At 34.3% G+C, this 18,706-nt stretch overlaps 1 protein-coding gene across 2 annotated transcripts in view; it reads left to right on the forward strand.

Moving 5' to 3' along the window:
* The window catches only part of Vps13a (vacuolar protein sorting 13 homolog A), a 252,336-nt gene that overhangs the window by 231,989 nt on the left and 1,641 nt on the right, over nt 1-18,706 (forward strand). For both annotated transcript variants that reach the window (XM_087183513.1, XM_004862535.4), the window contains exons 69-71: nt 6,653-6,738; nt 8,706-8,829; nt 9,969-10,043. In XM_087183513.1, coding sequence (XP_087039639.1) covers nt 6,653-6,738; nt 8,706-8,829; nt 9,969-10,043 — 285 coding nt within the window. The remainder of the gene's footprint in view (nt 1-6,652; nt 6,739-8,705; nt 8,830-9,968; nt 10,044-18,706) is intronic.

Below are 18,706 nucleotides of genomic sequence, written 5' to 3' on the forward strand. Positions count from 1 at the left end.
GACCCATCTCCAAAGAAATAATGCTCCTCAGATGTCACATGAAATTTGAAGCACGACAAGAGATACCATAGAGCTTGTGGGATATCCAAATCTATATTCAATGTGCTATTAAAATGAGATTTCACTGCATCTACTGGCACACACACACACACACACACATTTTTGTAGTTGTCCCTTGTTATATACAGGGGATTTGCTTCCAGGACCCCTAAGGATGCTTAAATCTGTGCCTGCTTAAGTCCCTTACATAAAATGGCATAGCATTTGCATATAACCTAACCATATACTCCTATACACTTAATCATCTCTAGATTACTTTTACACCTAATACAATGTAAGCGCTAAGGAAGGAGTGTCATAACTATATTCTCTAAGGAATAATGCCAGAGAAAAAGTCTACTGTATACATGATCAATCCAGATGAAATTTTTAAAAACATTTTTGATCCATGGTTGATTAATCTATAGGTTGAACCTGCAGATATGGAGAGCTGCCTGTAGTCCTTCTGTGCTGAACTCATATTGATAATAGTGTTTCTTATTTGAGATACAGCAATACCCTGTGGGTCAGGCCAGGATTCTTGAGCCAAGTAAACCTTTTTCTTCTACGAGCTTTATATTATGTCTGTCTGACCTCAGTTCCATACTGTAAAAGGGAGGTAATTTTAGGGTTATGTGTCTTGGTGTTTTTGTAGGTTTAAAACAAAAGACATAATATATATAATTATTAATATAGTGCCTAATAAGGACTCTATTGTATTTTTATTTTTCTAGATGAATGCCAGTTTATGCTAATTCTCGACCACCATTATATAAATTCTGTATACATATTTCTCCTCTTTGCCAAGATAGAAACATCATTAAATCTCATCTTTTTTGTTTCCTTTCAAAGTTAGTAGAATGGTTATAATACCATGATAATTTTCACACAGTAATTGGTAAACAGTAGAAATAGTAAATTCTCAGTGATTTAGATCCTCTTAATTATACAGTATTTTTAAAGAAATGTTATTGTTGTTTTCAGATATATATCAATAAGTTGATCAGTAAATATTGATTAATACTAGAGGTTCTGCCAGAACTGCCTTAGTGAGACTCTTGTAACTATGCCCTTAATCCTGATACACTCACTTTGATTCTTCTAGACTGTTATTAGGGAAATTGATAGTCCATTCTTATAAGCACACATAACTATTGCATGAGCGTAATGCTGTCCTTTTTCCAGACTATTTTGGTTGTACTTACTGATAACATTTCACATGTCTTAGGATGTAATTTTTTCCTTTGATTTTATGACAAAGAATTATGGTCAGCTTTCTTGCCAAAGATGTTATCATAGCCCATGCCTGTGCTTTGGCTTAGAGCCAAGATAACTCCTTAGCATGGGAAGAGACAAAAGTGTGAGAGATATAACAAAGGATAGTTCCTCTTCAGAATTCATGGTGCAGTCAGGGAGGTTGTTTGTTTTCTACTATATTTAATCGTGAAGCTTGATTGAATACCTTCTATCCTTGGCTATAGCACTCAAGCCTCAGACTTGAAGTGAATTGGTTCAAAACTTTTTACCCCTAAACCTTAATCAAATAACTCTATTACTAAGGTTTTCTCTAAAGCTATTTCTAACATGTTGTCTGTTTTTAAGTACTTGAAAAATGATAGCATTTATTATCTTACAAGCGACTCCCTGAATTTTGTTGATTTTTCAAGTATGCTTACATTGTGAGTAGAATCTATTCATAGACCTTTCCTCTTTCCCTGTCTCCTGACTATCCAAATTAACCAATCTGTAAAAACTTTCTTTTTCCTCTAGTAGATTTTCTTGGCTTATTAGAATTCACTCTTTATCTTTCATCTATATGAATATCATTTTCCTTTAATACCCCATGTTGCTGTCTAAAAAAAAAATTCATTCCCCTATGAAACAATTTTGCCTTCCAAAAGAGTGAGCTATTATTGATAGTTTTTGTTTGTGTTTTTGCTAAATTATGTATCATTATTTACTGTTTTCTTAAATATATTTCCCTGAAGTGGTTAACACTTTATATTTTTGAGGGATTTAAAGTTTTCCATTTTATTGATTGTTCCTTGAAAATCTTTTCATGTTTTGATTTTGCTTTTTCAGTACTGTGCAACCTCATAATATTTGAATGATTTGAAAATGTTAAGTCTGTATTACTACAGTTTCCAGCTTATGTTCTTTTTCTAAAGTATTTGGACTTAACCTGACAGGAAACATGGATATTCATAGAAAGTAACCCTGACACTACTATCATCAAATTCCTGCTTTCTTTGTGTTTCTAAATATGTAGTTAATTTGATTTGGATTTATTTATATTTTAAGAAGGTACCATATACTTACCTTTTCTAAATGCAAATTGGATCCTTTTACCAGTAACCATTCATTTTTATTGCTGCTTACAGACTCTTGACAGTTATATGTAATGAATGCAGTTTCTGTTGTGTTATTCTTTTTATTTTTAAAAGTTCCCAAAACATGATAGATAATTCACATATAATTTAGTGAATAAGGCAAAAAAAATTTTCTTTAAAACTAAACCATAAATATGTAGCTAACGTGTCTAAAGTATGAGATATTATTAATTTAGCCAAATCTTAATCTTTATTTATGTAAAGATCCTATAAAGTGATTCCTACCCCCAATTTTGTTAATTCCTCATTTATTTTAAAGGATATCACAAATTATTTTATTAGAAACATTCATTTTTAGCATGTTTCTGATGGAAGAATATAGGATATTAACACTAAATCATTCGGACACTGTTGATCTAGAAAAAGTCAACCTGAGTTGCTTTAACAACTGTCTCAACAACATCTTCCAGGATTATCACATACATTTTTGAGGTACCATAGGGGAAGTGTGACATCATGATGTAGCAAAATCACTGGAATTAAAAATGATGCAACCAATGCTCAGAGCCCATTTTTGCAACTAACCCGAAGCAAATCACTTGACAGAAATTTCACCTGATTACACAAAATTGTTGTGAAGATTTAGATGGATTGATTTCACACCTAATTCTCAGTTTCTCCCTGCATACAGGAAGAATAATTTGGATGCAAAATATTCCTTTCGGGTCTAAAATTCTGATTTTTACGTTCCTGAATATAGATATTTTGAAAAGTATAAGTTCTCATATATAATATATTTATAAAATTGAACAATTAGGCAGGAAATTGTGACCAAATGCATTACATTGTTGACTCTTTACAATGGGATGGAAGATGAATGTGGCTGATAAGCTATAACATTCTCTCATAAGCTTCAGTGGATTTAGTTTCAAAGTTTTGGATTCTGCTTATCATGCTCTACTAAAAAATTTTGTAAGGCATTATGTTTTCATACTTATTCAAATATATCTACTCTAATAACAAACCATACAGCTTAATATATTTCAAAGCACATGACCCTGGCCATAATGTCCAATCATTTTTCAATTGTTGCATTTACAGGTTTGGGTAAAATTCTAAAAGCATTCCATAAATTATTTTTCCTGCCCCCAACCTTGGATTATTTTTAAGCTTTTATTTATTCCAGATGCTACTGTGACTGTTAAAATTGGTTTAATTGCTTATAGGCACAGCTTAGATTTAAGTTGAGTCTGAAAATGAAAAGTGAGGAAAGGTAGGTCCAACAATGCCCAAACCTAACATAATGTTGCAAAAGAAGCTAAATACTTGGAGTCAAAACACCTCACTTCAGTTATTTGAAGAGTATGATTATTAATGGGATATATAGACTTCTGACTCGTACTAGTAGTGGTTTTCTTGAGGAAACTGGCATTTTATACAGTGTTTTCTTATTTTAAAACTTGACCACATAAAACAAGAGAGAATACTTGCTAAGCTAATTTATTTTCAAATACAAACTGTTACAGAATAAAAGAATGTAAAATTAAAAACTTCTGTCCCCATCATGTACTCTTTGCAAGTCCAGAGATAAATGCTGTTAAGACTGGTGTGTATTGCTTGAAAAATTTCTTATGCACATACAAGTGTATGCACATGTATGTGCTTCTGCTTTTCTTTCTCCCATACATACAATTTCTTTTTATGTACTATGTCTTGTACCTTTTTATATATCATTACACATAGATCTTTATATGGCTTCATAATGTCCCATTGTATGGATGCATCATAATTTAGCCAGTCCCCTTAAAGTACTTTGCTTTTAACAGTGTTTCTGTGAAGATTCTTGTATGTATGTCTTGGCATACTTTTGCTTACAGTAAATTCTAGCAGAATAGTTGACTCAAAGAATATGTTCAGTGGATTTGTGTAATCTTGATTTTGAATTAAGTTGAACAGTCTTTCATATTTATTGGTTAGATTTTATATTTTGTTTTTGCTAACCTAGTCATATCCTTTAGATACCTTACTCTTGGTTTACTCATTTTTCTTTTTTTGGTTTATTCAAATTGTTAGAATTCTGAAAATTATCAAATATGTCTCTATTAATATTTTCCCAACTTATCCTTTGATTCTTAGGCTACTTTGCTTTGTTTACTTGATTTTTTTCAACCACTCAGTAATGTTTAATTTCTAAGTACTCCCCAATTTTTTTTATGTTAGGTTTTATGGACTTTATTTTATTTTGGCCTTTCCCACTCCAGTATTAAAATGTTACTTTTTATAGTACTTTTACAGTCGTTTTGTGTGCTCAGATCATTGACCAGTTTGGAATTAATTCGGTGTAAAGAGACAAATAAGGATCCAACTTTAGCCAGTGAGTTGCCTAAAACCATTCATATGATAGCACATGTTTTTACCCACTAACTTGAAATGCTTCTTGGAAATTTCTATACTGAGATAGATAGGATTTTTTAAAAATCTCATATGCATATGAGACTATAATCTGTATTCTTTCCATTGATACATCATAGAAACTTCTGCCCAGCACCATCTCTTTCAATACTGCAGCTTTGCAAATTGTATTGCCTGCTAGGGTGCTTCCCATTCTTTCATAATGTATTAGCTGTTTTCTGATTTTTCTTCCAGATAAAATTTTAGTGTAATTTTAATCAATCACTTTTCTTCCCCTTCTTTACCTCCATCCTCCAAAAATCACCGTCTTGGTATACTTAAAAGAGTGTGAGGTAGAGAGATGAGGGGCACAATGAGGTTTGGTGGTGGTGGTCTGAATGCCATCTGTATTTTACTGAATTTTTATATCCAAGAATAAGGTATGGATTTTCATTTTCAAAATTGTATTCCTCCAATAAAGTGGTCATGGCTTTTATCATATAACTTCTGCACATTATTTGTAAAACATGTATAAATGTTTGTCTTTATTACCCTTAAAAGTGATTTTTTTCCTTATATTTCCAAATTGATTACTGGATTTTATATACTAAAGTTTCCAGATATACTGTTATTTGCAAATAATTTCTACCTCTCTCCTCTAATATTTGATAGTTCTTTCTCTTAATAATTTATATTGTCTTAATGATTCATTTCATCTAGTTTTTCAAGTTTATTTTCATAATTTATAAATTAGTAATCTTAAAATGTTCTGTATCTGTGGCTGTGTCCCTTTTTCATTTTCAATATATTTGTGTTTAATTTTTACAATTTTTAAAATCAAGAGTGAGAATACTTTTTCTCAGTATTTTATAATCTTTGATGTTAGAAACCCGCCCCCCCGTGCAAGTAATCTGTAGTTTTTTATTGTCGCAAATAAAAAGGAAGACCATTCCTTGAGCTTTCTATACCAACATGATTATGAAGTCACATCTTAGCTTTCTTCTAAGCTAAATAATTTTAGTTTTTCAACTAAAGTTTTCAACTGAAGTTTTTCAACTTCAAGGAACACAATTTTCTAAACTCTATCCTCTTTTGTAATTTCTTTAGAACTTCTTTTTGCCTCAGTTCTCAACATGCCTTCTTTAGGGGGAATCTTAGTCACAGTTACAATGCTTATCTTTAAAAATAGGCTAACCTTCCATGTATTTTAATAGTCAAAATAACTGCTCTCAGAAGAAATGATACTGAAAATAGAATTTAAAATAACGTTTTTGTATGGTTATATTTAGATTTTTCTGGAGCAAAGTACTTTTAACAGACAATGTCATAGATAGACCATGTTTTAGTAGTCCTGAAAATAAAGATTGTTACATAAGTAGGCCTTTGGGGTCCCCTGTTTGTCCAGAAATGCTGTTGTTTATTTTTTGCTTTGATTGTTTCAGTTTTCTTGGCATTTTTTAATGAGTTCTGAGACTGGCAAAAAAAAAATCAAGTTTGTAAGACACATAAGGAATTTCCAGGGAAAAGACAAAGCAAGAGTTAGATACGTGTTTTTGTGTATGTTTCTGTACAGGTGTAATCAAATACTAATATATTTTCCAAGATAAAATTGCTTTAATATTATATCTCAGAATGAATTTAAATTTTGTTAAGATTATAGTATCTTTAAAAATCTAGCATTTAAAGATGTTACAATTGTGTAATCTTAATGCACTAGATAATTTTTTAAAGGAAGCAGCAATGATTTTGTAAATATTTAATTCAAATTTTTGATATGTATATATTTCTTATGGAAGTATGTTAATGATTTGCCCCCATTGAGAAAACGTTTTTTTAAAAAAATCATAAGGTATTATGGAATATTATCAATTTTTTCTCTCTCATTTTTTAAGGTCATGGAAAATGGAAGATTTGCAAAATACAAGTATTTCACCCATGTCATGATCAATAAAACAGATATGTTTATGATAACCAGACGGTAACTTGCCTTCTTTCCCTAATGTGATTCAATACGGGGTTAATAGCCACCTGTGAAGAGTTGTTATTCACCCTTTGTACCGTAGTCACACTGATTTCTGCTAACTCTGGTTCTCTTGCTTGGTAAAGCTGGTTCCTAAGACATTACATAAATTCATGTTTAGCTTTGTGCTTGCATACAGATAAACAGTGGTACACAAGCATAAATTGAATATTTTAGCATTTGCTTCATTGAATTCATTGAGTACTGAAATTCCGTACATTGGCCTCTCAAAGGAAACTTCCTTTCTGTGAAAAAGTATACAACTTCAGGTTATATCAGAAGAGCCCTCTGATGGTAGCTATTCGTTAGCGTATAGATTCACATACATGAGCATACCGGTGGAAACAATGTTTATGTCAGTACTCCAAGCTACAGCAGCATCTTCAGATAGACCTATAGACAGCGGGAGGGAGGGTATGTGCAAAAATACAGCGACGCAGCCTTGTTCCAGCAGGCCCTGTGATGAGGGATTGGTGAAAGGGGGTGAGGGACAGAAGATTGTGATGAGAGGCATCAACCCTGATCAGCTTTCTCCGTTTGCATTTAGGACAGGAGTCAGCTATTGCTTTAACTCAATCCCTTGACTTAAAGTATGTTACTTAAAAGAAAACTATGGTTACACCTAAGATTGAGGTTTTAACCAACCACAAAGCGAAATTGGAAAAAGCTTTTGAAAGAAAAATTAAGTAGGGGCCGGGGATTTAGCTCAGTGGTTTTTCCCCCTCCTGCGCAAGCGCAAGCATAAGGGCCCGAGTTCGATCCCCAGTACCAAAAAAAAAAAAAAGAATTAAATAGAATTATTATAAACAATACATCTGTATTTCTTAATTTCTCCCCCCAAAATAGAACAAGTAATTAAAAAGGTGATTTTTTTTTTGAAATTTAATCCTGAAACCTGGTGTGGTGGTACACGCCTGTAATCCCAGCACTTGGAGAGCTGAGTCAGGAGGATCGCTACAAATTTGAGGCCAGCCTGAGCTACATCATGAGTTCAAGGCCATCCTGAACTGCATAGCAAGACCCTGTCTCAAAAAAAATAAATAAATGAAACTGGGCTGGGATTTTGTTCAGTGGCGCTGCGCCTGCCTTACAAGTACAAGGTCCTGAGTTCAATCCACAGTACCAAAAAAACAAAACAAATTATAAAGCTAAGTAGTGGACTCTGGGAGACTGAGGGAGGAAGATCACAAATTTGACCCAAGCCTGGAGAACTTAGCAACTGGGAGACTGACTTGAAATAATTTAAAAGGGGAGGGAATGTAATTCATTGCAAAGGCCCTGAGTTTAAAACGTAGTACTCAAAAATAAAAAAGAGGGAGGAAGACTAATAGAACTTTATTCGGTCTGAAAAACCCAAGGCTCCTCAGCATGTTGATTCTGTTCAACGTGGTTACAAAAGCCTCTTGCTGATGTAGGCTGGGAAACATTACATGGAGCCTTAATAATAAGACATTTATTCTGAAGTGTGAATTACATCAAGGTCCCTAAATGTTGACTAATTGAGCCTATAAATGTTTTTCTCTTACAAGGTACTTGCTATGTTTAACTTTAAAAGCACTTCAGTTTTTCTAGTATATTACATTGCAGATTTCCCACTAAGTATTACATTATTAGCTGCATCCCACAAATTTTACAGTTTTATTCTCATTCTGTTCAAAATATTTTCTAATTTCTTTTAAGATTCTTTGATCTGTGGAATATTTTAGTAATATCTTAATTTCTAAGCATTTGGAAATACATAGTTTAGTGTCATTATTACCTTTATGATTTCTGTACCTTTAAATTCATAAGTATTTTTATGACTCAGAATAAAATTTATCTGCGTGAATATGATGTGCATTTGCAGAAAACATGTATTCTATATTACTAGATACAAGTTCCTCAATTTTTAAAGTGGATTTTTTTCCTCCCTCCCCCACAAACAGTGGTGTATTGTTTGTCACAAAGGGAACATTTGGACAACTTACATGTGAGTGGCAGTATAGTTTTGATGAATTTACCAAAGAACCATTCATTGTTCATGGGAGAAGACTGCGCATTGAAGCAAAGGTATGTTTACTAGGTTGTTTGGAAAACTTTGAAGTGAAAGCACTGCATTTTGATATAATCGCCTTTATTTTTGTAATGTTTCTGTTTTATAAATAAAAGTTACTTTGTCTTGGTATGGTTTTTCTTTACTCTTGCTCTTATTCAGGCTTAAAGAAGAAAAAAAGACCAGCTAAGAATAAAAGTGCTACTTTCTGTGCTATTACATTGACAGCTGCATTCTTAGACCCTACCTTTTTCAAACATGAAAAACTGATCTATCCCATATGCCTTCCTTGGATTTTTTTTTCCTATCTTTTTTTCTTTCTGAATATAATATTTCCTCTTATCTCCTTCATTTCTTTCTTTCTCACCTTTTTTTTTTTTTAAAGTTTGGTTCAGCAATCATCCTACTTTTTTTTTTAAAGAAACTAATTTCTTCTGGAGTCTGTATTTGTGTTATTTGTGTTACAGAAATTGCTAAACTAGTAAAACCACCACCTTTCTTCTGTGGTCCTCCATAGTACACCATCCTCAGTAGTCCCATTTTGCTTCTTGTTTTCCTCTGCAGTGTGTAATATCTGCTGTTACACAGTTCTCCCCAACAAATACCTCACAGAATACCAAAGGAATGGAGGCAAATCATTAGGATGGGCCCACTCCAATTTGTTTGATTTCAAACTACACTCTTATTGCATGACTCATTTAAGCTGTCCCAAATACATACATGCATACACACATGCATACAGTGTATATATATATATATATATGTATCTATATGCACATGTATATATTATCTTTGATCTGGACTCAATCAGGATTCCATGGCCATATATGAAGAATTGTCTGAGATATATTTTGGAGAGGAAATACAGTGGCACTACTCCCAGATTTACTTCCTCCCATTTTCTGTTTAACTCTTTCTGGCCTTAGCAGGTAAAATCTCACCATAAGCTTTCTAACTTAGGTTTGGTGATAGTGGACATGTTAAAATGTAGCATTTTGTTATGATTCTTCTTGGTATCTCATTCTTGGCTTCTTTAAGGTGCATGATTTGTGTATGTTCAGTGTTTTAAACATAGAATAATAAATTTGTGTGACATTTCTTTATTGTATTTTTACAACTGCATTGTCTTTAATGAAATTATATATTCTTTTTTGAGGAACGGGTGAAGTCTGTATTCCATGCCAGAGAGTTTGGAAAAATAATTAACTTCAAGACCCCAGAGGATGCTAGGGTAAATATAATAAATCTTTTACTTAAACCAGGTAGCACCTTCTCACTTCAAAACCATGTAAATGCACTGTTTTTTTTTAAAAGCAGGTAAGTTTTGAGACTTTTGTTTTCATGTTTTGACCGTTGCTCCTGTATGTAACTAGATCATATCCCCCCAAGACTTTTTTGACTAGATTCAACACTCTTGCTTATGTTTCAAATCAAATTGCTCTTCTTTTAAATCCTAACTATAATATTTTGTTTTTAAAAATCAACAGATTGTTCCATTCTAATATTAATTAGCTCTAGTAGAGAGAGTATGGCCCCATATTGTTGATTTCTCTACTGAACAACTACAGTGATTTAACAAAAGAAAAAAAAAAATTACCATGGCATGGCAGAGGGACAGAGGGAGCCAAACTTGTAGTCAGAAAATCCTGATTCTATTCTTTCTTGATGAGAGAACCTTGAGGAAAAATCACTTAACCCTGGTTTCTTCAAAATAGGGGTGATGTGAATTGAAAAGCCCTATCCTATACCACTTCAGAGATGATTGCAGTTACCAGAGTATGCACTTCCAAGAAAATGAAGACTGTAACAAGGATGCTATTCCTAACACTGCATTGTACTTACTGTGTTGGAAAATAAGATAAGAATACCTGAATTCTTTACTTGATCCCCAGGCCTCCTGCTCAAATGTAGAATATGTCACCTGACCCCTGGCCTCATACTATTCTCAGGGTTGGTCCTGGCTGAATATGGCCATTTACCAGTTTTCTTATAACATCCAGACCCAAAGCAGGGGTTTCTTGACCCTCATCCCAGTTAGCATGTGTTGGGCAATTTTCTATCTGGAAGTTGTGATATAAGGCAACATTGGCATACTAACAGTAGAAAATGGGAATGCATTACAAAGAAGTAAAGCAACCTAATATATATGTCACTTGGAAGAGCAAGACAGTATGGAGCAGGGTAACATGACTTTTTTAGGCTGCGTTTTTTTCATGTTACTGAAGGACATTACCACCTATTTTGGTTTCTCTATAATAAATTTTCCATTTAACTCCTGTCACAATTTGACATTAATCCAGACAGTTTTAATTCTCTTGCTGTGTCAGAGACATGCAGAGAAAGTTACTGAGCTCAGTTCTCTTTCTCTACTTGTCTTAGGGAATAAAGAACCTACTCCCTCTAGATTCCTCTACCTATTCCCACTAGATTTCTAAAGTTGAAGATGCACCAATGTCTCTGTTAAATCTTTTTTCTTTGTCTGAGGGAGTGATACTTTTTTTCAGTATATTTTTGACTAATATAAAGTCATAAAAATTTTACATATTTACATTACATGGAGTACCATGTAATGCCTCAATAATAAATATATAGTATAGTGTTTAAATCAGGCTAAACATATTTCTCTCCTCAGACATTCATCATTTATGGTGAAAACTTTCAAAATCCTTTTCTTCTAGCTGTGTGAAGTGCATAGTTTGTTATTATCTATAGTCACTGTATTGTGTGTTAGCCACCAGAACTTCTTGTTCCAAACTGTAACTCAGTTACATTCTAATCATTCTTTCCCATCTCTGCCATGCCCTCCTCTCCCCAGCTTCTGGTACCCTCTCATTGTATTCTCCACTTCTGTGAGATCAACTTTTTTTAGATTGAACATATGAGTGAGATCGTGTGGTACTACTTTTTGTGCCTGGTTTATTACACTTAACATAATAATCTCCATGTTCTTATCACAAATGATAGAATTTCATTCTTTTTTATGGTGGAAGAATATCCCATTATGTATATGTGCTACATTTTCTTTATCTGTTCGTTACTTGATGGATACTTGAGTTATCTCCATTTCTGGGCTACTGTGTATTAAGGATTGCTGGATCCTATGATAGATTTTTAACTTTTTTGAGGAATTTTCATGCCGTTTTCCATAATGGCTATACTAGTTTATATTCCCACCAATAATGTGCAAAGTTTCCCTTTTCTCTACATCCTCACCAGCACTTATCTTTAGTCTCTTTGGTAATGGCCGTTCTTACTGGGATTAGGTGATACTTCATCATTGTTTTGATTGGTAATGTTGAACATTTTTTTATGAACCTGTTGGCCTTTGAGCTATGTCTGTTTAGATCCATTGTTGAGTTTTTTTGTTGAGTTTATTGCATTATTTGTATATTTTGGCCATTGACCTCTTGTCAGAAGTGTAAGTTGTACATATTTTCTTCCATTCACTAGATTGTCTTTGTGCATTGTTGATTGACCTTTGTTATACAGAAGCTTTTTGCTTTAATGTAAGCTTTGGGGATATGCTTTGATGGTATGCTTTGGAGGTCTTAGCCGAAAAATTCTTGCTCATTCCAATGTCCTATGTTTTCTTATAATAGTTTCATAGTTTCAAGTCTTTAATCCATTTAAATCTTTAATCCATTTTTACTTAATTTTTGTAACTTGTGAGAAATGGGAGTCTACTTTCGTTCTTCTGCATATAGACATCAAATTTTTCCAGCACCATTTACTGAAAGACTGTCCTTTCTCTAATGCATATTCTTGGCACCGTTGTTAAAGATCAGTTGGCTGTGGATGAGTGAATTGACTTCTAGGATATCTGTCCCACTGGTCTGAGTTTCTTTTTGTGCCAATACTATTCTGTAAAGTATTACGTATTTGTAGTTTGCTTGGAAGTCAAGTAGTGGAACACCTTCTGCATTGCTCATTTTGTTCAAGACTTCTTTGGCTATTCATGATTTTATGATTCCATATAACTTTTAGAATTGTTTTTTCATATTCTTCAAAAAAAGTCATTTTGGTAAAGGTTACATTGAATTTGAAAATTACTTTGGATAGTATGGACATTTTAACAATATTAATGCTTTCAATCCAGGAACATGGATTTGGTGTCATCTTCAATTTCTTTTTTTTCTTTTTTTTTTTTTTTGGTACCGGGGATTGAACTCAGGTCCTTGCGCTTGCGAAGCAGGCAGCGAAACCACTGAGCTAAATCCCTGGCCCATCTTCAATTTCTTTCATTAATTTTGTATAGTTTTTATTGTTGAAATCTTATACTTCTTTGGTTAAATTTATTCCTAGGTATCTTTTGTACATATTATAAATTGGATTGCTCTCTTGATTTCTATTTCAGATAATTTGCTATTGGCATATAGAAATCATAATTTTTTTTGTATGTTGATATTTGTGTCCTGCAACTTTGCTAAATTTATATATTAGTTCTGATAGTTTTTTGGTGGAGTTTGGGGGGTTTTAATAAGATCATGTTATCTACAAACAGTGATGTTTTTACTTCTTTTCTAATTTGGATGCCCTTTGATGTTTTTCTCTTACCCTATTGCTCTGGCTAGGACTTCCAGAACTGTTTTGAATAAAAGTGGTGAAAGTAAGCATCCTTGTCTTATTTTAAATAATAGAGAAAAAGTGTTCAGCTTTTACTTGACAGCTGGCTTATTATAAATGGCCTTTGTTATGTGGAAATATTTAATTTTGTTTGACATTTTTGTCGTGAAAGGATGTTACATTTTATCCCATTCCTTTTCTGCACCTCCTTAGTCGAACATAATGGTTTTGTTCTATATTCTGTTAACATGATGTGTTACACTCATTAGGTTGTGTATATTGAGCTACCCTTGGTGTCCCTGGGATGAACTCCACTTAATCATGATGAATTATCTTTTTAATAAACTGTTGAGTCTCCTTTACTAGTATTTTTCTGAGGATTTTTGTGTCTATAGTCACTAAAAGAATTTGGCCTCTAGTTTTCTTTTTGTGTTGTATCTGCCTCTGGTTTTGGTATCAGGGTAAGAGTGGCCTCATAGAATGAGTTTAGAATCGTTCCTTTTCTACATTTAAAAAGTGGAGAATTAGTATTAGTTCTATGTTTTGTAGAATTCAGCAGTAAAGCCATGTGGCACTGGCCTTCTCTGTGTTAGGCAGCCTTTTCTTACTGGCTCAATCTCGTTACTGGTCCATTCAGGTTTTCTTTCTTCATGATTCAGTCTTTTGGTGAGGTGTATATGTATTAGAAATTGTCCATGTCTTCTAGGTTATCATATTTGTTGTTCATCATAATCTCTAATGATTTTTTATATTTCTGTGATATCAATTGTGATGTTTCCCTTCTAATCTCTAATTTTACTTGAACCCTTCCTCTTTTTCATAGTCTAAGGATTTGTCTATTTTGTTTATCTTTTCAAACAATGAACTGTTTGTTTTGTGGATCTTCTGGGTATTTTTAGTCTCTATTTTATTTACTTCTTCTCTGATCTTTATCATTTCTTTCCCTCTACTGATTTTGAATTTGGTTTGTTCTTGTTTTACCAGTTCCTTGAAACGCAGGTGATAGGTAGTTCGGTTTTTGATTTGGTGATTGGTTGTTATAAATGTCCCTCTTAGTATTGGTCTTGCTGTGTTCCATTGGTTTTAGTATGATGTGTTGCCTTTTTCATTTGTTTCAAAAAATTTCCTTCTTTTTTGATCCATTGGTTGTTCAAAAAAAGTTAAGTTTAATTTCCATATGTTTGTATAGTTTCAAAAGCTTTTCTTGTTCTAGGTTTACTGCATTATAGTCAGAAGATATTTGATGGGATTTTAATTATTTTAAATTTGTTGAGATTCATTTTATGGACAGTTACATGATCTGTCCTGTAGAATCTTCCATTTCAACAGCTGTCGGAATATTCTGTAGATGTCTTTTAGGTCCATATTGGTCTAGTGTACACTGTAACTCAGTTATTTCTTGTCTGGATGGTCTGTCCATTGGTGAAAGTAGGGTATTAAAATCTCTACCCATTAGTAGAGTCTTTCTCTTTAAGACTATATTAATAGTTGCTTTAAACTGAGCATGGTGGCACATGCCTATAGTTCCCAGATACTTAATAAGATGACTTGAGAGGATCACTTAAGCCCAGGAGCTTGAGATCAGTCCACACAACATAGCAGGACCTCATCTCCAAAAAAAAAAAAGCTTTATTTGGTTAGTCCAGTTGAGTGCATATATATTTAAAATTATTTCCTTTTGCTAAATTGACTCCTTTATCAATGTAATGACATTTCTTGCCCATTTCTATGGCATTTGAGATAAAGTCTGTTTTATCTGATACAAGTATGGCTACTCTTGTTTCATTTTGGATTCCATTGCATGGAATGTCTTATTCTATCCCTTTATTTTCAGTCTGTCTGTGTCCTTAGATGTTAAATGTATTTCTTGTAAGCAACATATAATTTGGTTTTATTTTTTTAATCCATTCAGTCACTCTTTTAATTGGAGAATTAACATTTATCCTCAAGGTAATTATTAATAGACATGGTCTTAACTGCAGCCATTATAATAGTAATTTGTTTTCTATTTTTGGAGTCGGTGCTTTCTTTCTCCTTCTCTTGCAGTCTTCTTTTGTGGCTAACCAATTTACCCTGGTTGTGTATTTTGAATCCTTGTTTATTATTTTAATTTTTCTTTTATAGATTTTGTGCTTTGTGGCTACCATAAGGCTTACACAAAACATCTTTTCATTATAAATACCTATTTTGAAATGATAACAATGTAACATGCTTTTAAAGAATAAAAACAAAGAACAAGAGAAAATACAGCAATAAGAAAACTCTACAATTGCAAGCCATTTCTCTTCACATTTTGAATTTTTGGTATCCCATTTTACATCCTTCTGTATTGCCTATCTCTTAACATATTTATGTAGTTTTTATTTTTAACAGGTTTGTATTTTTAATCTTAATCCTAAAGAAATAAATGATTCACACACCATACTTGCAATATTAGAGCATTCTAAATTTGCACAATTACTTGTAAGTTTTATATCTTCTCTTTTTATTCACAAACACCTCTTTAAGCTTAAAGAACTTCCTTTAACATTTCTGGTAGAACAGGTCTGGTGGAGATACACTTTCTCAGTTTTTATCTAGGAATGTCTTTATCTTTTATTTCTAAAAGATAGTTTTGCTGGGCGCAGTATTCTGTTGAGATTTTTTCATTTAGTACTGTGAAAATATCATGTTACTCTCATGCCCTATGAGGTTTCTGCTAGGAATTCTGCCATCAGGTGAATTAGGATACCCCTATAAGTTGTTTCTTTTCTCTTGCAGCCTTGAGAATATTCTTTCACCTGTAACAGTTTGTATAAAATGTCTTGGAGTAGATTTGGTTGCATTAAATTTGGTGGCTTTCTACCTTCCTATATTTAGATATTTTTTATCATTCTCAAGGTTTGGAAAGTTTTTTGTTATTTCTTTGAATAAGTTTTCTATTCCTTTGGCATTTTCCAGTCATTCTTGAACTCCATTAACTCAAATATTTGCTCTGCTAATACTATCCAGAAATCCCATAAGCTTTCCTCATTCTCTTTTCTCTTATATCTGTGTACTTTCAAATAGCCCATGGTTGAGCTCACTAATTGTACTGATGACTTCCATCACATTTTTCATTTTATGTAATGTATTTTTCAGCTCAAGAATTGGTTTAATTGCTTCCATCTCTTTGAGTTTCTGGATTAAGAATACTGAAAAATTTCTGTATATTTTATTCAAGCTTATTGAGTTTCCTTAAAACAGCTATTTTAAATTCTGAGAGTTTTCCCAAATTGATTACTCTCTGGTCACTTTGTAGCACCTTGTTAGGCAAGGTCATGGTTTCTTGAAAGTTCTCGATGCTTATTGGCAGGTGATGCTATCTGGGCATTGAAGGAGGAGTCTATTTATTCCAGTCTTTCTAATATGGCTTTGTCCTTGTCTTTCCTGAAATTCTAAACCAACTGCTTTTTTTTTTTTTTTTTTTTGTCTATGATCATTTCTATTTCAGCACTGGATGCCACACAGGTCCAGAATCTAAGGTTGTCCTAAATACACTGTTGATGTATTGTTCAGAAAAAAAAATGAGAAAAAACTATATATAGTCATCTGTCCCTACGTGCTTCTGTGACAGTAGGCCCAGAGCCCTTATTCACAGTTACCAGCATATGGTCAGACACTGCAGGATTCTCTGTAGCTCTGGGCAGAGTCACCATGGATGGATCAGCTCTGGGCACCTATGTCATTCCTGTAGCCACCAACCTGTGATACCCCCTGAGCCTACAGCCCACCAAGATCAGTACAACACTGGGGTAAGGCCATGGCTTTTCCTGCTATAGACTACCTGTTGCTGAGCCCAGGACCTCTGCAGCTACCTATAGATAATGCTAGAAGTCTGACAGACTGGGACTACATGTTTTCCCCTGGCACTGGAGCACTTCTAGGAACTCCATCTATAGGCAGGCCTGGAGATGGAGACCATTAGGATCTACCTATGTTAGGTTTTACCAGGTCAGCAAAGAAATCATACATTTATTGCCCTATTCTGCCCACAGCACAGGGGTCTCACTGCACACTGTTCTGCCAGTAGTTGGGGTGGTATCTGTGAATGTGGTCCCTTGGCCATCTAAGCCTGACTCTAAGCTGAGTCACACCTGAGTCTCATAGTAGCAAGGACCTGCACAATCTTAAGGATGCACTACAGCCCACACCACAGGTATTAGTGATATACGCCAACACATAAGTCCGTCCCACTGGGTTGCAAATCTCAGCTTAGAGCTCCATCTACAAGGGCTGGTATAGTAATGGCCAGGGTTGGGAGGGAGGTGGATGCTAGAGACAGTCCCTTGACCACAAAGGCTTAGTCTAAGTTGGGTTGCTCCTGCATCTTGCAGCCATAGGGGCCTGCATAGTATCAGGAGGCAGATGTATGTGCCCCAGGCCCAGCCAAGGCTGGAAATGCACAAATCAAAAATTGAGTCTGTCCTATTAGCATGAAGATCTCTGCCTAATGCTAAGGCTGGTCTACAAGCTACATTTGTGAAATGGGGCCTTGAGTTTCTAACCAGTGTTGAGTCTCACCACAGAAGGCCTGATACTGGACTCCAAGACAACCCTGTGCTATCTTGTACACTGCTCTCCAGCAGATGGAGTCTTGCTCCCACGCTGCTGCCCTAGGCTGGAGAAGAGTGGTGATTGCGCCTGGGTAACTGCAGTTCCAGAGGTTCAGTCCATGGGTACTAGCCTCACTGTAGGTGTCTTGGGACTTTGCACAGCACTGGGTTTTACTGTGGCAGGCCCAGTATTGGATTTTGAGTCTGAAGCCTAGGCTTAATAGTCTCTCCCTCCACCAAGCCAGGAGGTCTCTGTATGGTGAGCTGCTTGGAGTTGGGAAGGGTGACATAGGCAATTCATATTCCTGCCTTCTTTGGTACACCTTTTCATTCTGTTATACTAAAAGCAGGCACTGTGGCCTCTCACATGATTTCTTTAGCCCTTGTGAAGGTACTTTGGTGCATAACTGTTCAACTTGGTGTGTTTGTGGGGAGACAGTTACTGGAGGATCTTACTCAGCCTCCATCTTCTAAATCTTTGAATAATGGAATAAACCTATATCAACTCCCAAGACTTTCATCTGTCATGCAGGCCCAATAGTAGTGGGCATTATTGGTAGAAAGGTTTGAATTACATTTGCATTTCATTTTTGTAATTGCAAATCTTTTTAGAATAGAAAATGAGAGTATCAAAAGTGCTCAGGAATGTTGCTATACTACTACTTATTGTTGAATTATATGTAATTATCCATGCTCAAGCAATAGAATCATGCATGTGGAATCATCGAGGTTTGTGATACAGAACTGGCACAGGTTA

Source organism: Heterocephalus glaber, unplaced genomic scaffold (genome assembly GCF_053883595.1).
Source record: "Heterocephalus glaber isolate CG9 unplaced genomic scaffold, H.glaber_assembly_v1.0 deba00001481, whole genome shotgun sequence".
NCBI classification, from domain to species: Eukaryota; Metazoa; Chordata; class Mammalia; order Rodentia; family Bathyergidae; genus Heterocephalus; species Heterocephalus glaber.